General features: G+C 42.0%; 1 protein-coding gene across 6 annotated transcripts in view; it reads right to left on the bottom strand.

Annotated features, from left to right (window-relative positions):
• DENND5B (DENN domain containing 5B) overlaps positions 1–22,929 on the bottom strand; it is a 113,509-nt gene that overhangs the window by 33,905 nt on the left and 56,675 nt on the right. For all 6 annotated transcript variants that reach the window (XM_032688041.1, XM_032688043.1, XM_032688044.1 and 3 more), the window contains 5 exons: positions 21,754–22,420; positions 9,507–9,694; positions 5,739–6,266; positions 4,124–4,355; positions 1,899–2,049 (listed from right to left, as the gene is read on the bottom strand). In XM_032688041.1, the coding sequence (XP_032543932.1) occupies positions 1,899–2,049; positions 4,124–4,355; positions 5,739–6,266; positions 9,507–9,694; positions 21,754–22,420 (1,766 nt within the window). The remainder of the gene's footprint in view (positions 1–1,898; positions 2,050–4,123; positions 4,356–5,738; positions 6,267–9,506; positions 9,695–21,753; positions 22,421–22,929) is intronic.

The raw sequence follows: 22,929 nt of genomic DNA, 5'->3' as shown, positions 1-22,929 counted from the left end.
AAGGTCCAGTCCTACAAGCAAATAAAACGTATCTCCGAGAATTATAGACTGGGAAATTCAAATTAATGGAAGACTATACTTCAGTTGATCTTGTGATCAAAAGACTCATGCTGTATTTGCAGGGAGCATGAAAAAGCTATCTGTTTTATGCATGGGTGTAAATTCAGCAGAATTACACGTCTGAAAAGGGAGAGAGCATCCTCTCAGCTGCTCACATGAAAACCAGGAAGCAGAAAGATATAAACAGATGGTCTTGAGATTTTCCAATTACAAACCTTTTTGGCAATATACAACTCGAGGACTTTCAAACATTTGTCACTTTGACATCGCTTTGCAATAAGTAATGGGATTTTTGTACTTACAAATTCTGAAACATGCTGCAATCTAAATCAAGATTATCACTCGAGGAGTTAGAGCCACATTTTAGAGTAGGTACCAATCTAACAGAAGCATCTCAAAAGACATAAGGAAAACTATTTTTAATTTGATGCTTATTCATAGATAAGATGCTGCAATAGAGCCAGAAGATGTAACAACTTCAAGTAGGCTGGGCACACTCACACTGTTACTGACACTGTAAAACTGAAACTCATCATAAGGATAAGAGGCAGACTGCTAAATACAGCATCCCACAAGATGAAGAAATCCTCCATTCCTCAAGGGACCATTACCCATAAACTTTTGTCTCCAATTGCAGGATGACTGCAAACAAAGGAACTTTGAAATACGTGTACCTCCTCTTCTCCTTTGTTGTTTTTGTGTTTTTTTTTTTTTTTTAAATTTCTGTTAAAGAATTGCAATTCTTTAAATATCAAATCCTTAAGGGTATCATTTGCAAATCGTATTCCTAGCAGGTTATTAAAAAGGGATTAGATAGCACTGGGGTGCACAAAAGGTGTATAAATAGAAATGAGTGGGAACTTCATAGAGCAGCTCAGAGTAGCTTGCGTGCATGCACATATCTCAAACAAGAACTTGCTTTAACATTTGAACAACTGTAGCTTTTGAAGCTCTTGATTTATCTGTGCTCTCACACTTTGACTTACCACAGAAACTGGAAGTGAGAGCTTGAGCGAATAATTTAATGAATTTGTGATCACTGGTACACAAATATTTCATTTCTGAAGAGGGAGAAACCCCCTTGGGGGGGGTGTTTGAAGGAAGAAAGATTAAAAAAAACTCACAGCACTTACTTTGTATTATAACTGTACAAATGTAAAGTGTATCAGTATTCCAGGTTGTCATTTTACATTAGGTACATTAACTATGTACTGGCACGCTCAATTACACAGCTATAGGTACCCCTACCTTTATATCAAAGGGCACCACAGAACCCTATCAGACTTAAAAGAGAAACCCAGGAACAGAACCACATCCCTTCTACCTTCACCAAGTTATTCTTCCAGGGTATTCCAATGAGGAAACTAAAAGAGAGCTACAAAAATCTCTGGGTCATGTCAGTCAAAGAAAAGAGAGGAACAGAGAGGGCATTAATTTCATTCTGCATGATGGTGTGAAGATTTCAATGTCAAAATTTCTTTCAGAATCTGAATTTTGGCTTGGGTTTCAAAATTATCCTACTCAGTGCAAATCAGCAAAGAAATTACTTTTAAATTCATAAGAGCAATGGTAAAGCTAAAAACATATATGAGAAGACAGAGTACTTAACAGAACACAGTTCTGAGAAATCTTCCCCAAACCAGAACTGACACTCCCTAACATAGCCCAAACTAAGGTTATAACTTCAAAAATCATAGCCCATACAAACCAGAAATGGAAAGAGTTGCTGGGTTCAACAAACTGGAAATATGCCATCCAAAATTAGGACTTCTGTTCAAATGTGAATCTTTTGTACAAGAAATGTGCTGTTAAACACAGAAAACAAAACCTGTGCTTACTTGTTATTGGTGGGTCCCGTTGCCAAGACATCCGACTGCAACTTTGGGAAAAATCCTTGCTCGTACTTCCCTTGGCCGATCTTCATGTCGAGTAAGTGCGGGTGGATGGCTGTGTGGTCGATCTTCATCAGCCTCTGCTCGATGGACTGGGCTGCAAGTTACAGTCACAGGTGAAAAACCGCGCTAGAGAACCACCTGAGGGCACACGCTGCCACAACAGGAGGGGTCATGCTCACATCCCTGAAAACCCGCTGAAACAGTTAAATAGTGACTTCAGACATGGAAATCTGTCGCTTACAGAAGTGAGGGGACACTTGGTTTGTTTTTTTTTAATTTTGCTTTTAGTTTCTTTACCCAACACAACTAGCGCTGGCACAAGCAGGTTAGCTGTTAAGTAAGCAGGTATTTACAGGAGCCTCTGGGATGCATTAGGAATTGGCAAGCGCAGTGCAATCTTTCCCTGCAATTCCCTGCTTGGTTTCAAGGCTCCTTCAGCAGGACGGAGACCTCTGAGGCCAGCTCCAACTCTCTGTGGGACCAGGCACCTCACTTTGCCCTGGGCAGATGCATGGCGGGAGGAAACCCGAATTTTGCAAACATCTGGCACCTACAATGATCCTCCTCCTGAAATCAGATATGCCATTACTGGGTGACAGGCCATCAAAAAACCATAGCCAACTGTAGCAGGGCCTGAGCAGCATCAACAAGATGAACAGATGCTTGGAAACAGAGGAGGCTACGGAAAGAGGACTCCCTGGGAATCCTGGCTCTGCTGAGACTAGTGTTCAGTTGTTTGCTTCAAGGAAACGAGGGTTTCAATCTCAAATCTTGAGCAGGATGAAAATAAAACCTGTCACCCTCTCAACACTGAGTCAGATGAACTTGTGAAGGATTGGGGTGTATGACGGAATTAAACATTAATTAGCAACTTTAATATTCAACTCTTTATAGCCCACCCATTAATGGGCAGGCCTGTTCTTTCGGCTTATCACAACTAGTGAATAAATATGCAAAATGTGGAAGCTAAACCCCTTTTCCATTTTTCAAGAACAACACAGAACTCGTTTCCTAGTTTATAAAACTGTGATGGGAAAGAAACTGTCATAAGATTTACATACATTATCATTAGAAACTTGGCAGGGTTTTTTTCCCCTTTAAAAAAAATAAAAATAAAAATCACTTTGTATGATTCCATTTTGGAGAAAAGGAGTGGGTAGTGTGGGGTCAGAGGGTTTGAAGGGTTCTGAAAACAGCAGGTTAAACAAACAGGTGCTGGATCAGTGCTGAGGTGATATATATTGTGAATGGTAAATATGAAGGAAAGTTGGTATTACTATCAGGTTGCTGCTTTTCACAAGATAGAAAATGAGGTTCTGGTGCCACAATATCTGCCAAAACTAGACGCTGAATAGACAGTTGACCTGCAAATTAGAATTGGGTTTAGACAGAAAAAGTTAAGCACACAGAGATTTCTATTTCTGCCATGTTTATAACACGTAAAACATTCTGAAGGAGTTAAACAAAAGAACCCCATGAGAAATGTGTTTGCCTCAGTTTATTAATATATATCCCAACAAATTTAAGAATATAATTTCCCTGTATTACTTGGAAATGAAATAAATACTTGTACATGTACTGAGTAACTCCAGTATAATTTGAAAATGCATCCTGTGACTGTAATGGAAAATAATCTAAGCCTTCAGTACACAGTGTTATTGTTCATTAACAGTGAACTCTACTGCTGGAGGTACTAAATGTGCCACACAGGATTACATCCCCAGCATCCCCTGCTGCTCTAACCAAATGGCATAAGGCAAAACAAGGTCTTTTTATGGGAAGGGGCAGACAAGGCCAGTGGAGCAGACACTGGCGCTCGACTCCTTGGTGTGGCTGGCACTGGTCCCACCACCACGGCGAAGGAAAGCTCTCCTGGCAACAGAACAGGAGCTGCCTGAAATGAGAAACCCTGAGCCCAGTGCCATGGTTTGGGTTGTGTTTATTAATGGCACCAGCCCAGGAGAGCTCAAAGGGAAGGTAAAGGCTCACGCTGTTTCTGGTGTTCAAAAGCATGCTGAAGTATTTGCTTAGGGGAGATAAGGGTACTGCTGAGCCCTCCTCAGGTAGCTCTAGAGCTTCCTCATTGACTGCAATGCTCAATGAGGACCTACACTTCTTTGTGGCTGACATTGTACTTTTGAATATCTTACTATCCCGTCTGGACGTACCTGCTTCCTTCAAAGTGCTGCATTTCTGATAGTTGGATGTCCTCAGTGCAGGGGCCCTTACATTATACAGCTTTATTTTCTCAATTCGGGAGTCAAAAACTCGTAGGAAAGGGTCCTTCTCTTCCCACTGGGAGATTATCTTATTATCTATGAAGGTTGCAAACATCTGTGTTTCGATGAAGTGTGAAAGGAATGGGAGGTAAGGCTCAGGTTGGTCCGAAAGAAAGGAAGCCTGAAATACAGAAGAGCTGGTTAGTGCCACGTTCCCACCCAGTGCTGACATGACGAGTCATCCTGCAGTAGCAAATCGATCCAGCAGCCAGCAGGAAGGCTTGGGTAAGGCTTTCCCACCATAAAACCACCTCTCAGATGGGTTCTGACTCCATCTACTAAAGGGGTTTGGTTCACAGGTCACCTCTTTGGTGACAACAGTGAGAATAAGCAGTCAGGGAGGCTTCCTGACAGCTGGAGCAAAGGGGAAATGGAGTTACTGAAGAAGTGCTCACGCTGCCAGCTTTTGCAAAGCAGCCTAGCAGCCATCACTCACAGGAACAAGCCTTGTGCAACACATGCCAGAACCCACTTGGGACCTCTGGTCTGGGCATTCCAGCTTGGGATCATATCCCATATTAAGGTGTCATACATATCAAGGGGTGCACAAGTGCCTTTCAGCTAATGCTCTTTTGTGATGTTACACAGGGCAATTAATCACGAATTTCCAATTAGAACTGACTGCGTGCCTACATCTCTAACTGAGCTTTGAAAACCCTAAAATTAACAGCCCATTTTATTGTAGAAGCACTAGCAGAGATTGCCTAAATTACCCCTTTCTTTTGGATGCTGCACTCTTTAATGCCTGAATACAAACAAACCAATAAAAGGCAGGGCAGCAGGTTTTTTTATCAAAAACTGACTCAGATCAGTATATAGCCTATTCCTCATTGCTTATCCTTCTAATGTTCTCCTTAGAGAGGACTTGTATCTGAAAAAGCTGATGTCTAAAAGCACTATCTACTTTGCAGTCCCTAAGCAAGAGCAACTGTGTGAGCTTCCCAACATTTCTCATTCCTTTTGCTAGCCTGCTGTCTCTATTTCTCCATTTCTAATCTCAGCTTCCTTTTCACTCTTCTATACACACTGCAATGGAGTCATAACAGTACTCTTGCGCCACACCAAAGTGATGACCTTCAGAACAACACTACCCATTACCAACAACCTCTACTGTGAGTTTAGGTAACATGAAAGGCTGGATTTGGTTTTTGTCTCATGTGTGCATCTCTCCTCTCAAAAAAAAAAAAAAAGACAGACAGAAAAAACAGTCACTTTCCATTGCTACCCTTCCACCAAAGCCAGAGGAATAGCCCCATCAGCAGGCAGAAGCCTGCCAGCTTGTTTTGTGCCAGCTGGGACAGCTCTGACCGGCTCCATGGATGTGCACCGATGTGCTTTGGCAGGTGATGTGGGCCTATATAATGAGAATGGACAAATCTCCCAGTGAGGCAGAGGAAGAACAGCAGATTAAAGAGTGCCCCGGCTGTGTACACATAACACAGCTATGCTCCCTCCCCCTCAAAAGCACTTTTAGGTGGAAAAACGAATACATGGCTATCTTTACTTTGTCAAAGTTTTGCATTTGTTCCCTGTTTGTCAGCCACGACTCCATGTCGGGGGCAGCCTGGATGACAAAAGCCTCGTAGTCTGCGAACATCTGCGTGAAGCGGTTGGCGAAAACCTCGCGAAGCTGCACGTTCAGTTTGTAGTCCCTCAGCTCCAGCTCCTCGCATGACAACTTGCCATCCTTCTTCTCTGTGAGGGGAGTTGTGATTTTTTCCATCGTCACGCCCGTTCTTTTGGCGAGGGCCTGCAGGCGGGCGATCGTCTCGTTGCCCTTCAGCAGCTCGTACATGTTGAGGGCGTTGCTGGGGATGTTCCCGTTCTTCTTGTCGTTCACCAAGTCGCTAAGAACCAAGTTCTTGAGTTTGGTGGCGCTGTCACTGCAGTGCAGGTTGCCCTCCGGGGGGATCCCAAACTGCAGGAGGACCTCGGAGATTTCCTGGATGAACTCCAGCTTGTTGGGGAACTGGGGGAATTCCTCTGGCAGTTCAATAAAATGGTTATCGATGTCCACAAAGCACAAGTTTGCCTGAAATACAAAGAAAAATTTCAAAATGGACACTCGAATTGGCTTCTCTGTGATGTAGCCTTATTTTCCCAGGGTGCTTCAAGATAGAAGGGTAAGTGCTCACACACAGAGGAGACTTTAGCTGTGATGTCTAGCCTGTGACATTTCAGACTTCAGTCAAGCTCAGGGTCAACTGGATGACAATGACTTAATGAATAAATAAAGTCTCCTGCCCTCTCCTGTAACATCACGACTTACAGATCCCAAACTTTGCACTACAAAGACTTGATAAGCCCTCCCAGACCAACCAAGGACACAGCAGCAAGCAGGGTAAAATAAAATTCTCAGCCCCTGTAAATACCCTCTGTGTGAATTACTGCACCTCACAGGCCCATTTATTTTACCACGATCCAACTGCAAGAAGCCTCTGTACCTGTGCTACCAAGGAACGAGATGTTCAGTGAGAAAGATGACATTGCTAGGAACAAATTACAAAAGAGGGTCCCATGTAAATCCTTTGGGATCATGTCTCAGTACAGCCTGTCCACTGGAAATAGTGCCCTATTTCTCCACTCCCCTGACCTCCTGTTTCCATGGAGGCTTTTAATCTTGGCAATTCCTCTGCCTGAGATTTAAAGAGAGTGCTTTTAGCTTTGCTATGAATGGAGATGGATCTCAGCCCGTAAGATTAAAGTTAAGTGAAGACATTAATCTAGCAGAGCAGATACTTTTACTAGGAAAATGTCAATGGAGGGATGGAAGAACCCCATATAAAAATTAATTACATGGCAAATGCACCCTCAGGAATAATAGCAGAATGAAAAACAGTAATTGATCTTCTGAACTGAGGCTTACATCTGAAATTCGCTGTCTGAGTGCACTGTGCTGAGTAAAATCTTAAACCAGGTCAGATTCCCAAGCTGCTGAGCATTGACAGGTTTCACCCTGGCATAAAGCTGCAGAATGGGAGATGCAGAAACCCACAGGGCAGCAGCAGCAGGTCTTTGTTAGCTTGATTTGACCACTAACACAGCTCCTCTACCTTCTCCAAGGTACTTTGACTGTTCTCTACTTCTTACCAAACACTGTAGACTAATCTTCAGATTATGTGAACAGAAAGGACTTGTTTTCCTCCTTTTCTGAAAAGGTTAATTTTCAGCAGAACAAGACATTCCACAGCAAACATGTTTATAATATATCAGATATTTCAGGGACATGTTTGACATTAATCACCTTTCACATAGATATTTTAAAGGGTATTAGGATTCATTTGGTAAAGCAGAAGTGTCCCTTCAGCTCACTTTTTCATATTAAATTCAGTCTGTACAAAGAAAAGCATTTCTTCTTAAAAAATGATTTGCTTTGTTTAACTATGCAGTTATTAAAGAGTTGTGGTATGCATCAGTACGGTTCTTTAGCTCAGGGACTGCCTTCTTATCTATCAATATTTCATTTCAAAGGCTTTTTAATTTCAGCTCTGCATATCATTTACAAAATTTGAAAAATGAGATTTGGATTCAGAAAACCCCGGGGGAATTGGTCTCACTTCTCTCTTCAAAAACATCTGATGATTAAAGTTAATGCAGAGAGATTAGTAACCTTAAGACAGCGTGATGGCCAGTTGTTAGAATTTTTATCTCTAACAAACAAATGGTTTATATTTAGAGCAAGAGCTTGAAAACCTAGCCCCTGGCCTGAACAATAAAGCAGTGCTAAAGCGAACAGCACTTCACCACTGCTCCCATGCTGAAGGATTTTTCAGTTTTTTTATTGTCTACAGGAATTTGAGATTAAGAACTTGTCTGTTCATTATGCCTTCTTTCTTTCCCTCTCCCACAGTTACTGGACCTGTGGTGTTCATAAAGGCTGATTTTTTCACTCATTTGTTAAACATCAGGGGCGGGGGGCAGATTCTACCCCGCTATTGCTCTTCTCTCCCCGGTGATACTTAATTTGTTATTCCAGCGATACTTCAAGCCTGTCACATTAAAACTTTAATTTAAGGAAAATGACAGCTTAATCCGCCAACTAAAAGCATGTGACTAATAATTTTTAAAATCACAGTAATTATATAATGTTAGAATGATTTTACTGAGGAATGTAGCTAGATACCAGCTCCATTTCCTCATCAATGCAAACTTCATGTGCTTGGGTGATTGCACCCATGAGGTAAAACTTGATTTGCAGTTACATGCCACTGAGGCTAAGACTCAGTCACCTCCATGTAATATTTAAAATAGACCTTTTTAAAAAAACATATTATCCTTATCCTGTGTGTATCCCTCTACTTCCACATACAAACTCCCTCTCCAGCATATTCTCCTCGGCTGTTGCTTCCAACCTGCCTTCTAAGTAAGAGCACATATTTGCAAGCTTTAGGGGCTCTGCTCCCAGGAGAGGTCTCTGCACATAGCTGAGCTCAGCTCTGCCACTGTCATACTGCCATATGAACAGTTATTTTTGGGGTTCCCACCGATTTTAAGAAGAAACCCAAGTTAAAAAGCATGGCTTGCTCTGCTTCCAGTCACCATCTGGAATGCAGACAGGTTAGCCACATCCCAAAGACTTTGCTGTATAACCAGATTAGAATGTGAAGCAGTTTTCACCATCTTGGTCAAATTTCGAGGAGAAAAATCTCCATTTTACTCACTACCATCACCTAGGATTTTAACACCTAAATGAGGAAGATGGCCTCTCCTTCCTTTTTTTTCTCTCTAAGTGGTTCACAGGCACAGTATCAATGCAAATCTGGCTTGTTTGAAGCCAGGGTGCTGGTCTAGTAATAGACCTCAATCCAGCCATGAACACACGGGCTGACAAAGGATAGGATGAGGCTGGCAGGACAGGGCACGCTTCGTAGCAGCAGCAGCAGGGGAACAGGTTTACACCATCTAGCAACTGCACCTGAGATCCAGATCCATAAAGATCATCCCCGAATGAAATGCTCTTTAGCCCTCTATCAATAGGACTGTGACACTGACAGAGTAACAGAACCTGGGGGAGCGTGTGATGCAGGGAAAGCAGAGAAACTTTCAGCATCACAGCAAAAAGCAGAAGTCAAGACAACTAGTGGTACTCATTAAATTCAGAAATGGACCAGGAAGGGCTGCAGAGAGTCCCCCTACTATCTCAATCCTGCTAACAAAAAGTCTCCACAACACCAGAGATGCCTCCTAACATCAGGCATGGTATTTTCCAGCAGGAATTCACACATATTAATAACACGCTTCAGGATAGCAACCCCAAACAACAGAGACTGACCTCCTGAGGCAGCTCCAGCTTGGAGCGGTCAGTTCCCTCCTTAGACTGCAGCCCCATCAGGTAGGGAACAGGAGCATCCAGAAAATGCAGGAGAGAGGCAGGAAGGATGGGGACGTACACATGTTGCCACTGAAATGGGAACAGCAGCGTTGTGATTCCCTCTGCCACCGTCATCAGACGCTGATAATCTAGACAGGGGAAGAGAGAGACAGATACTGAATTATATCCCTGTGTTTTGCTTTTGAAATCAGTTTGGCAAGGACATCAGTGACAAAACAAGACAGAAACCATGTTTATATGGTAAGATGTTCTTTTGAAAATAAGACAGTACTTACAAACCTTAAACTTAAAAACCTTAGACATTATTTAATTTGTCAAAGCTCATTACTCCCAGAAAAACTGCTGAGCACAGATATTCATATCTTATCTAGATCTATTCTGTCATTAAATTAATTTGTTAAAAAGATACCAAAAGTTCTTTCTACAGTACAGGATAACAATACTGTAATTCTATAAAAGGCATGTATTTTTACAAGGGAAAAGGAGGAGAAAGAAATGGACTTCAAAGAAACATTGTGGTTTCTTGCTTGCTCCTGCCTGCCCACTTCTGCTCCACTTGCAACTACTTCTAAGGCTGAGTGCACTTCCCAGAAGACTTGCCTTGGTCACATACCAGCAGAAGATTACAATCCCTAAGTATTTAAAAGTACTACTTTCAAGTAAAATCCAAACAGAAGCCTAACATAAATTTAGTCCTCAAAAATATTCTGTGTAGGTAGTATATTTATATTGCATTGCTTTTCCAAATTTGTATTTAATCCACTAGTTCGTTGCTTTGCAATATTTTGATTCAAGTAAACACACCATGCATTATTTTTTAAATCAAAATTTATTTTGATCCAGCTGAGCTGCCAAAATATTTCAGAATTTTGGTAAGAGCAAATTATTTCTCAAATATCCAGCTGGCATGATGGAATACCACAACCTATTTATTGATATAAATAAGGGAATACATGGAGAACAATATTTAAAAATATGTAAATAAATAAATCACACATTAGTATTAAAGAGCAAATCTCAAACTGCAGACAATCCATCTGGAAACAGGTAAAGACCCCTGGGTCTTGTAAGCTGCTGGTGAATGTGAAGCCAGATGGCCAGATGTTTGCTTCTACCTCATCTTACAGCAGCTTCTGAATTAACAAAAACTCCCCCTAAATTTTGCACAACATGAAAGTACTTGACCCCAAATTCCTTAGGAATCTTAGCTGACAATGAAGAAGCAGCACATCTCATTTAAGGGTAGTGGTTAAAGACAGGAACACCAAAGTGCAAGGCTGTGACAAGAGAGGGAGTTAGTTCTGATTCCCATCCTGGGCTTCTGCCACTTGTGAAAGCTGCTCTTCACTATTTGCAAACAGAATTCTTCCCCTCAGCTTCAGTGCATGGGTATGTCATCAATAACCAGCAAGAGTGGTAAAAGGGACGTGTCCTCCAGCCTCATCAGTGCCAGGCGAGTCTCACAAGCTTTGGCTTGAGCATCCAAAAGACTTTCTCTCTCACCAAGGCCAGACCCAGATCCTTGGTAATGCTTGGATTGCTGCCCATCTCTCCTGATCCCTCTGCCCCGCTCCAGAAAATTAAAGATACATGTATGAACACTCTGGTTTGGAGCCAGGTAAGAAGGTTTTTTTCCTATAGCCCCACCGACTGCTTTGCCTGGAAAGAAACCCAGCCTGGCCCTTCCCGTTTCCTGAACAAGCAGGCCAGACACCCTGGAAAACATCAACAACAGCAAAAGCACTGTCATCTGACACTGCTCAGCTATTAGGAGGTCACTGGGAAGATACACTTGAATAAATATGTAAATTAGAACAACAAATTGCATAACCCATTCTCCTTGCTAGCACTTCTCTGTGGAAAACCAGCCTCGATCTGCAGAAGGTCAGTCAGCAGGGCAAAAACATTTTTCATCTTGTCTTACCAACAGCTATTCACTCAGTCTTCAAAATTAATTCATGCATGCAAGTCAGTCTCAAGGTTACACCTCAAAATCACTCCCAGCTACAGATCAGCCATTTATGAATCCCTCCCCATGCTGCAATGGTCTATAATTATACATTTCCATTCGCTGTCTTGTTGAGGAGCACGTATACAAACCCAACTTACAGCACCTACTGGCGAAGCTTAGGAGTCTCATAACATTTCATAACTCTGCAAGCTTTAAAGGTTTAAAAAAAAAAAATCAAATACAGAAAGTGGCATGTCTTAGTATGCATGAGAATTTCAAAGTCCCTTCCGATCTACGTAGCCACATGAAGTAACAGGTTTTGACAGCAAAGGTGCAAGTATCTTCTAGAATAAGGGCATTCAGCTCAGGAGATCCATACTTACTATTCTCTGGTGCTACTGATAACATTTAACATGGTCACTAGCACTAATTTTGTAACCACTTTACTATGAGGAAATCTGTTTAAAAAAAAAAACCAACAAAACAAACAGCCAAAAAACAACTAGTGATGACTAAATTATTAGCTAATTGTTACCATCTAGCAATACTTGTCAGTGATTAGTACAGGTAATCAGTTCAGTTTTGACTGAAGTTGCCAGGTTCCTCCAGAAAAATAATATAAAAAAATCTGGAAATTATTCTTTTGATATCTGTTCAAAGAAGTCATAAACTCTAATTACTTTTTATGTTCTTTCAAGCCTGTAGAAGGTTAGACACCTATCCTGTAAGGCCTGAAGTGTTTTTTGATGGCGAGGTCTTGTACCAATCATCACTTGTGGAAAGTTTACATGGTTACTGAGGAAAACCTGGAAACAAAGGATTACTACATTTTCTCAAACCAGAGACAGAAAAAGGGGAGGCAGAACAGAAAACAAACAAACAAACAAAAACAAACAAACAAAAAACCCAAGGGAAATGAAAGTGAATGGAAAAAACAGGGTGGGCTTGTGTAAAGGGAGGGAGTGTTTCCAGATTCCATCCCACATCACCACTACACTTTGATAACAATCTCCAACTTCACGACAAGTTTTGCCAATTATTTTATGAATTACAGGTAGGAAAACTATTCTCTGATCCTACTCCAACCCATTCAACTGTCATCAAGAAACATTTAGAAAAAGATACAAAAAGTAAAAACACTGTCTAGGTGATATCCACAGAAGGTCACAGACTCAGAGTGATGAATGGTTCAGATCCAGGCAGTTTCCTGAGATCTGTGAAACAAATCCTTTCCTCTTCTTGGGGCTCACCCACCTCATGGGGTGCACAGCACACTGGTGCAGTGAAAGGCCCTGCCATGCCAACAAGGAAGGTTACTGCCTGACTGCTTTAAATACGTGAGCAGAAAGTCACAGCCCACGGTGATGGCCCACAGCAGCAGCTGTTGCCACCAGAGCAAAGATCTGACCCATGCAAAATCATCCCTGGGTACAGAAATTAATAGTGGACAGTTGAGACCTAAGCCCAGGGCAGTGCCTGCCTTCTCTTTGCTGTGCAGTCCAGGATAGTGGAGAAAGGACCCAAAAGATCCTGAGGCTTGCCAAGTGTCCCAAACAGTGGATGTGTTTCTCTAAAGCATGCCGACGGGCTTTGAGCCTTAAATTTCTCCTGCCCTGGATCTAATTGCTCCATCTCTCTTACATGCATCACATACATTACATTGCCAGTGATTGTCCCCCTGTCCTCAGCACTGGTGAGGCCACAGCTCTAGTGCTGTGTTTGGTTTTGTCCTCTCACTACAGAAAAGACATTAAGGTGCTGGAGCACGTCCAGAGAAGGGCAATAAAGCTGGTGAAGGGTCTGGAACACAAATTCTATGAAAAGCAGATGAAGAAACTGGGGTTTTTTAGCCCTGAGAAAATGAGGCTCAAGGGAGACTTTCTCACTCTCTACAACTACCTGAAATGAGATTGTGGCAAGGTGGGGGTCGGTCTATTCTCCCATGTAATAAGCAATAGGACAAGAGGAAATGGCCCCCAGTTGTGCCTGTGGAGATTTAGATTGGATATTAGGAAAAATTTCTTCACTGAAAGGGTTGCCAAGGAGGGAAGGGGTTGAGTCACTGTCCCTGGAGGCACCTAAAAGACATGTAAATGTGGCACTTAGAGATATGATTTAGTGGTGGACTTGGCAGTTGGACTTGGTTTATGGTTGGACTTGATCTTAAAGGTCTTTTCCAATCAAAATTATTCTATGATTCTTCATGTTCAGAGTTAAATCTCTAATTTGTTCACAGAACGCTTTCCAAAAGAAACTGCTCAAGGAGGATAATCCCAGGGCAAAGTGGTCCCTGGGGCTTCTATTGCAGCTGCTGCCTCCTAACAGCCACTTAAGCTGGATTTGGTGCAGCGTTGTCTCTCACACTTAACCTTCTCCCTGAGTGAAGAAGAGGGCAAAACAGTCAAGTTAAAAGAGCCTGGATCAAACTGCTTTTTCTGACATCATCTGCTGGGGGCCCTCAGCCAAGTCCCTGTATCTCAATTCCCTGTGCAGGACATGGAACTGCAGCGGGGACCTGCTCCGCCGCAGGCTGCCAGTTCTGCACGAGCACCACACTCGAGCCATGCTTTACAAAGGTCTGGTAACATTGATATCTCTCATAAAATACAATGTAGTGCTTAAAATGCAAATCCTGAGACATTCCTGTATAATTATGAATCGCTGTTTTCTGCTGGAGATGGAAATGGTTTCAACTTTTGAACATCAATTCCCTATAAATGTGTTTCTGAAAGAGGACAAAATTTGACAATTATTTGTCTTGACGTTGATTCTCCACAACACAATAACAGGAAAATAACCAATCAGCACAGTATTACAACAGATACTGTGCATGTAGAAATATCTATCTCAAAGAGCTTGAAGTTCAAACAGAGGCAGTGACTGAGAAAACAAAACAAAATTATCTTCTTTGCATTTTACAGGCTCTGTAGAAGCTCTGAGACGTTAAACAATTCACAAAGTTCAACATAAAAATTACTTTTCCTGCTACAGAGGCATCTGATATTTCAAAATCCTTCCAGTGCTGCAGCAAAGCAGAACCAAGATCCTTCTAAAGGGAAATGAGACATCAGTGTTTTCCCTGTCAAAACAACTAATATCTCATTCAGGTGCTACTTCCAAAACAGGTTCAAATCTTCAATCATAATCAAACAGAAGAGAATTTCACCTGTGACCTTCCCAGCAAATGCCCAACCACAGGAATTTTGTATATAGGGCATGTGTAAGAGCACACATGCTCATTCAAACCAGAAACGGCATTCCTGCTGTGATCAGTACATGTTCCAGTTTCAACACCCCCCTCCTTCCCATTGAAAGAACAACTTGGCAGTATTCCAGCTCTCTGTTCCTGTAACCTACCAAAGGTATGGCAGGAAGCCTGCTGCAGAGCTGGAGTCACAGCCTGGATCTTCTAAATCCAGTCCGATGCTTTAAAAATAGACTGTGCTTCTTTCCTTTTAAAGTCCCACTTTACACACAGTTTAAAAGCACTTGGAAGTGTTTGAGATGATGAGTTAGCTGGACACCAGTTCCTTTCCTCTACTGCTTTTTGAACATGCATGAAGTATAACTGCAGCTTTGCAAACCTATGTATTTAAATACGTATCCTGGAAGATGGTAATCGGATGATGTTCTCGAAGAGTACCTTATCAAAATGCACAAAACAACACTTTTAAATAAAATAAAGCAACAACAGAGAGAAAAAATCATCAATGAACCTTAATGCATAAAAGCTAATTCTTCAGAGTGAAACACCTGCACAGGTTTTAAAAAATTCTTGTGACCAGTAGTTTTTCAACATGCTACCTCTTCAGTCAAAGCATTATAAGCAATTGCTGTTCAACTGCTTTTTTTTGGTAACAAGATATGAATTAGATGAGCCAGGAAAAACTGGAAAATAAAAATTAGTATTTTGCTTTGAGCTCTGAGCATGAGTCAGGAACGGCACATAACTGCTATGAGACCTGTCTTGGGGCTCGGTACCTTCAGATCTCTGATGTTTATATATAGCCTACTGCAGATGAAAAACAAAATCTGAAATTCACATCTGAGACAAAAATTGTTTATGAAAGCAAAGGTTTTCAAATCAGATCTCAGCAGCTTCACAGAAGCAGCACATATAAGGGCTGCAGACATCAAAGCACCCTGGAAGCTTCCACCTTTCATCTGCTTTGTATACTGGCAGCTGCGATGAGCAGCAAGCCAGTCCAGGTGATTTTCAAGAGATGTACAGATAAAAAGCACAGAAGTGGTTCAGGAAATGTTTATTCACTATACAAATCACCTTGTAGCAGTGCTGCATTCAGGGAACTTGGGCAGGTGCAGTGACATGGGGTTGTAACCAGCAGCCTGTCCTGGGGAAGCGCCCCATGGCACCTCAGTGCCCTTCATCCCCAGAGGAAGAGTGGATTTACCAGTGAGTGACACAGCACAGGAGTTACTTGACAAAAGCAGAGTGGCATTTTATGTAAATATCAAAATATATATTTTCTTAAACGGAATGGTCAAGATAAGCCTGCATCTAATTGCCTGAAGTAAGAATTAGCCTCTCAGATTGGGGGTCAGCTCTGCCCACAGGGAAACATCTCAAGGCCAATATTCACCGAAGTCATTTCTTACCCTTTTCCCTCATTGGTAAATGTATAATATAAAAAAAAATCCCACTTCTACTTCAATGAATTTCCATTTATACGATTTATCCGTGTCACAGCCTGCCATTAGTGGTTTAGCATAAATTAGTTTATGATTAAGAGCCACCTTAAGAATTAGCTCCCATTACCAGCATGGTTAAGTCTCTGAGAGGAGGGTAAAAGTCCATGACAAGGCTGACAAGGTGCCAGCAGGACACATGAGGATGCTCCTGAAGACACAGGGAGCCCCTTGCTTGTCCCTGCAGCTGCTGGGACACAGCAGGCTCCCAGCAGGCAGCGAGGTGGTGGAGAGGACACAGACCCCAGCAGGGAACAACTTTGCTCAAGACCACTTTTGACTGCCATGATATTTATCTGGCATTTGCCATAACTAGAACGAAAAGGCCTAATTTAACTTTCTTTCCCTCATTCTTAAAAGGAAAAGAGGTTTTATCATGGAAAATAATGAGACCCAATTAATGAGGTGGTGGAGTGTGTGTGCATGCATAGCGTTAAAAGCAGTGACCCAATCTTCCTTTACAGTTCATTGTGAACAAAAACAGGAGTGGAGTTGCAGTACAGACCTGTACTAGCTCCTTTTCCTTATTTCCAGATGCTTTAAAACCTTGACTTTTTAGGTTGTATTGACTTGGGCTAACAAAATCGAGCAACTTGTAATTAAAAAACAGTTTTGTCTTTTCACCCGAGCTAAAAAGGAAGAGTATAATTCATTCTCTGATTATTCTATCCAGTTACTTGTCTCCTTTCCAGGGGAACATGCACTGTAGCCTCCTCTGAGTGTTGTGTTCTTGAGGCCCTAATCCCAGGTCTCTTTCACAGCACAGACAGATTTTCACAGAATCACAGAATATGCTGAGTTGGAACAGACCCATGTAAATTGTTCTCTGCAATAACTTCCCATTGATTTTGATGAATACTAGTGTGGAGGGCAACTATTTAAACAATGAGCAGAAGAGCAAAGGTTTTCTACATAGCTATTTGATGTAAAAGTGCTTTAAAAGACAAACACAACATGTGTATATTAGTTTTTAAAAATTTCCCCCAAAACAGACTTCATAAGAAAGATCTTTCAGACACTACCTTTTTATAGGCAATGACTTTATATATACATAGTCATTTGTATTATAATTTCTAAGATTAAAAAAAAAAAAAGCTAATAATATTTCAATCTTGGAGAAGCAATTACTCAAGCCTTTGGAAAAACAACTTGGAAAATGCTCAAAAATATAATGAATAGAAACAGTCTAAGCTCTAAGAAGTTTATCTTTGTCTCATCCACACGTTTCCTCTCGTGCTTTAATCCCTGGAAAGGCAGACATACAAAATGGATTGCTGAGGTTTCTGCAGAGCTTACAGTTTAATTCATCTCTCTCCAGCAGAAGTCTCACGCCAGTGGTGTTTTGTTACCGATCCTTCAGAAATTGTAGCAGCTATTGCAGAGTGGACATAACAAGACCCTTACATCTGCGTGGTCTTATTGGAGAGCTGTGCTCTGAATGAAAAAAAAAAGAGCACTTGCAAGAGCATTGCAAAGACTGCAACCCCAAGAATTGCCAGGAAAAAAATTTCTAATCTCTCTCCTTGGTTTTCAAAGCCCCGATGTTAAAATCTGTCCCTATTTAATCTTAAAAGTGTTCTTTATATGCAGAGAGATGTAACCTGAAGACATCGGAGTTCAGCTTCCAATGCTTTCAGGTGCAGCTTTTTATATCACCTTTGCAGATCAAAGCTGGCACTTAGAGCAGTCTATTACATCTACCCACCAACAGTGGTTTTGATTAACTCCCTGGAAGTCCACACTGTCTCCATGAACAGTAAGGGCTGATCTTTTCAGTCTCGTCATTGGGGTGCAAGCACTGATCTCTGCCACTCAGCCAGCTGTGTCACTTTGTTCTGTGTTTCGCCTTAATGCTGCCACAGCACCATTTGCTGCTCCCAAGAAGCATGGACATTTCAAAGATTCAGACTGAAATGCTTTGGTCAGAGTGGCTTTTGCCCCAGAAAGATACAGATACCTACATTATTAGTTCCCAAACTGTGGTTTGTAAAGCCACAGGGAGAGCTCTGTACCACCAGGCTGCTTTAAAGCATAAAGTGTAAACTTGAGGATTAAGGTAGTTGTCTGCAGTCCAAAATGCAGCTTAAAAAATGAGCTCATCATTATTTCATGTCAGTTTGTCCAACCTTCTCCTTGACCATCACAGCTGTAAACTGAAGTTACAGTTCACTACAATCCCTGCATTTTCCCAAGTGATGGGATACCACCCACCTGTAAAACACCACGAACAATGCAACTAGATACCCAAAGCTGACTGCAGCAGCCATGGTACAAACAGCTACCTGTCCTGTCCCCACTGCAGAGCTGTGCCAGACACTCTTGTATCATGCTAGGAAAATATCCAGGGCAAGCTGGGTAAAGTCACCCAACACCCTCACCTCTTTATTTAGTTAGGTGCCTTTGTTCAGGCTGCTGGAAACATTATGCCTCAGCTACAGGGGTTAAAAATAAACTTTTTCATCAGCAGCTCCTGGTTGCCTTGAGAAAAGCCACTCCAGAAAAGCCAGTACAGCCTCTGTGCAACCTTCCTGCCAGCTGTTATCACCAACTAGGCTCATTATATGGTCAGGGTTGTGCACCCAATTATATTTTCAATTGACTTTCCAAAATAACAATTTATTCTTTAAAAGAATAACAAAATTTTTGGGTAAGACTGAATGAAAAGCTTCCTTCCAACAGGGCTAGGAGAACCACTAAAAAATCAGCTTCCATTTCCCATACATGTAATTAGCAGCTCTCCCACTGAAATAGTTTAGTGAACTAAAGCAGGTTTTGGTCCAGTGCTCTGATTTCTTGAGTATTAGCAGTAAGTGAATTCTGGTTTGGGTAAATAATGCTGTCTTGCTTGAGATTGCAACCAGTGGATGCAAGACCATCTCCTACTAATTTCTTGTTGAGTTTGGGAAGGTCACAGGAAGGCCAGGCTACTGGAAACACAGTCCAATGAGTCCATCCTTTTTAAAGCAGGAAGGGAAGGAAGGATGAACTTGCAAAATCCCTCTCTCATTCTTTATTTTGGAACAAGAGATATGTAAGCCAAAAACTTTTCCTCTTTTGCCTTGAAAGAACTTGCGAGTTAAGAAAGTGTTTTTCCCCAATGGATCTCAAAGCTTTGAGAGATTTCAGGGGTATCTAGGCTGGTTACATCTCAAATAGGAAAGTAACTGCTGTTTTCTCTTTCAGGAATTGCAAGACTGACATTTAAAAGAAGCCACAGTGCACAATTAGCCAAGTACTCAGCTGTCAGGGTATGCCAAAACTGAGGCTTTGCACTTGCCCTCCACTCCACACTCCTCACCTCTGGGAACTGGCATTATGATGCTATTTACATAATCACAGAATTTCCCTAATACAACTGTACACTTTCCCCCATGCACCATTAAGTTGTGCCTATAATAAATAGGGAAGTAAAGGTCACGTCAAGGACATCCCTAGATTCACAAATTATAGAGGGAGAGAGAAAAAAAAAGTAATCTGTGTTTTGAAGGGTGGAAGGGATTACTTCTCATTATCTCATTTTTGTTTAAAAAAAAAAAACCCTATGGAGAAAACAAAAAATGAGTAAACTCTTAAATTATGGACAGTAATTGGAAGAATAACATTTTTCTAACTTCTAGTGGCACTGAAAATCGAGTCAAAATTATTTAGTGTGTATTTTGTATCTGTCTGAAGGACTGTTACAAAAGTAACACATACACAGGTTGCTCTCTACATGTACAAAATATTAAAATACAACCTGACAAGCACATTTTTGCTAATACTACTACCTTAGAGGGAAAAAAAAAAATCAGTTTTCAGTGAGTCCATTAGCAAGGACCAGGGTGGGATCAACTAGAAGGGATGGGTGGGGAAGCATTTTAGTGGTGCTGCTGTTTAATGTCAAATCCCAGTGTAAAGTGACAAAGGCAGCACAGTTCAAACGAGGAAGAAAGGGGGTAAGTGCACACACACAGGAGCAGAAGTTAGTGGAAAAGGAGCCTAATCAAAACTAACAGCAGGATTTCTGCTCATACTTCAAACTGAGAGCAGATAAACCCCTTCATTTTCAGTTCTTGCAAGCAAGCCCCTGGAGCTCACGTGGAGAAGAGCTCTGCAAAGAACTAGCAATCCTTTGAATTCCATCATTTGCAGAGGAACTACCCTCTTTCCACTTCCCTGAACTTTTTTGTCCATTCTCAGTCATTTAGTTATTAGCATTACCATTACATACTTACTGACCTTTTCTTTTCCATGACAAACACAAGCGTTCCCTTTTGAAGCCTGAAGGTTCACTACCTGGACTCATTTTAGATGACTTCCCATCCTCTCTCCATTTCAAGTTGTGTGTTGCTTGAGCCACATCTCTTGAGAAGCCTAGGTATTCAGCACCTTTTCCTCTTTTCAATTAAAGGTATGTATATCTCCTGGCTTCATATTTTTCATTCTAGTCTGATGAAACCAGCCCCCTCAACACCCCAAAAATTTTTCCCTGAGGCACTGTTTCCTAGTTTAGGGTCAGCATTACAGATGCCATTTGAAAACCCAAATAATATGAACAGGGATCCAGTGAGACTTGGAGGAATCTCCAAAAACTCTGAGCATCCCTTTGAAAGCCAGCAGGAAACTTGACATGTTTGGGCACTCTGGTGCATTGAAATATTTGCAGCACTTACTTTTAACACCTGAATATCACCAGGGATAGACCCACAGCAACCAATAGTGTACAGGAAACAGGGTGTAAAACCTCAGAGCACTCCCAGCGCTAAGTCGGGATTCCCCAAACCTGTAGCAGAGTTTTGCACTATTGCAGAAACACACAACCATAAGAGAAAAGGTACAAGCCAGATTTTCAAAAGATTACTGGCACACTTCAACTGCACAGGCTCTGTGCAAGCAACTTCTGTCAGTGTGACCAGCCTTGGCCAACTGCAATCTTAAGCGTCTCAAAAAGAAGTACCAGCATCCTTGTCAGCAAAGGTCCCAAACAGCAGGACTACAAAGGGATGACCTGTAACTCCACTCAGTTTCAACCCAGCATTACATCTTCAGCCTCCAAGTGCTAAAAAACTTCCAGCATTTTAACCAGAACAGATCCATCACACAGAGGGAGGAAATTTCACCAAACATCTGTATGCTGCTGAAATTTGAAAAAGAAAGTAGCAAGAGTGTCTTCTTCAAGATGTATTACACTTTCTGCTGGTATTCTTGCGGAAGACAGGATTTGTCTCATGCTGTCTTGCAGCATGATCAAGGGCAGTGTATGGATAATAATCAAATTAATTCTACTGCTAGCTTTCACAAGTGATAAATACAACGGATAATTAAACAAGCGGCACCAAGACTGCCTGGAGGAAACAGTTATTTAGTGCTTTCATTAGGACAGACTCACTTCTCTCACATTTTTACTTTCCATTCTCACGTTTCACAAATCCCCTAAGGATCAACGCTAGCTCCACATAACATTAAATTATTGTATCTCCTGTGGCTGCAGCCGCCCAGGAACTGCCCGATGGAAACAGACCCAACATGCACCGCCGGACAAGCGCCCACCTTGTGAGTACAGAAGGATCTGCATCTCCAGAAGAACGCAGGTGAAAACCTGGACCAGGTTCTCCAGGCCCAGCAGCTCGAAGACCTCCCGCAGCGGGTAGTCAGAGAGCGGCAGCTCGTTGGGCCCAGGCCTCTGGCAAATGATGGGTTCATAAACCCCATAAAACTTGAGCGACCTCCCCGGGGGCGGCAGGGGCACCTCGTAGAGGATGTTGTGGATGTAGCTCTCCAGGGGCAGCGGCGGCGGCTGCTGGGAGGTCACTGCCTTATAAAGCTGGATCAGGAACTTCTTGCAGGCTTGCATGAAGGGCAAGGGGGTGATGAGGCATATGCACTTGGAGACGTACAGCGTGTCTCTGCTGATGTCGTAGGAGTTGTACCGCTGGAGCTTGGCGAGGGACGTGGCGTCGCCCTCGTCGATGCTGCTGGCCAGGGAGTCCATGCTGCACGAGGAGGAGGCACAGACGCTGCTGTACTGCTCTGCATTGTGCATCTGGTACAGTGTTTGCATGGCCGTGCAGATCTGCTTGCTCGTGACCTCCTCGTAGAACGTGAGCACAAACCCATACGTACGAGAGCCGTCCTCTCTGGTGATGATGAACGAGTGGAGCTGCGGATCCCTGTTATCTGCCTGCGTCCTGAAGGACAGCCCTTTGGGCATACACAGCTAAGAAAGAGAGAAGGAATAGACACAGTTATCTAAGCTACAATTTTATTTTGTTATTTTTGCTGTATAGGCACATTCTTTTTATCCGCTGCATCACAACAAGCCATTTATTATTAAACATAATGCCCCTGAAAAGTATTCAAGAACAAACAGCCTGAAACTGATGCTACTTAAAAGAAGAGGTAGATACCACTGAAGAAAGGAAAACACCCTTCAAAATTACCCATCTATTAAGTCATTATGAGCCATTTTCATTACTTTCTGAAATTATTTTCACTGCTGAATAGCCTTTGTGTCATTTACTTAAGCATCATATAAAAACATCCAGTTTTGTTCTCATTTCCATATATCATGCCCACAGTGCTCTAAAATCAGAGAGCCAAGGAAGCATCTTATACCACTGAATTAAAATTAAACAGACTTCTTAAAATTCTTTGATCTTCCCTAATTTTATGGAAAAAAACCTCAACAAACCAAACCCCAAATGACTGGCAGTTATTAAGCTACTA

This window comes from Chiroxiphia lanceolata, chromosome 5 (assembly GCF_009829145.1).
Source record: "Chiroxiphia lanceolata isolate bChiLan1 chromosome 5, bChiLan1.pri, whole genome shotgun sequence".
NCBI classification, from domain to species: domain Eukaryota; kingdom Metazoa; phylum Chordata; class Aves; order Passeriformes; family Pipridae; genus Chiroxiphia; species Chiroxiphia lanceolata.
This window is presented reverse-complemented; position numbering and strand designations above follow the sequence as displayed.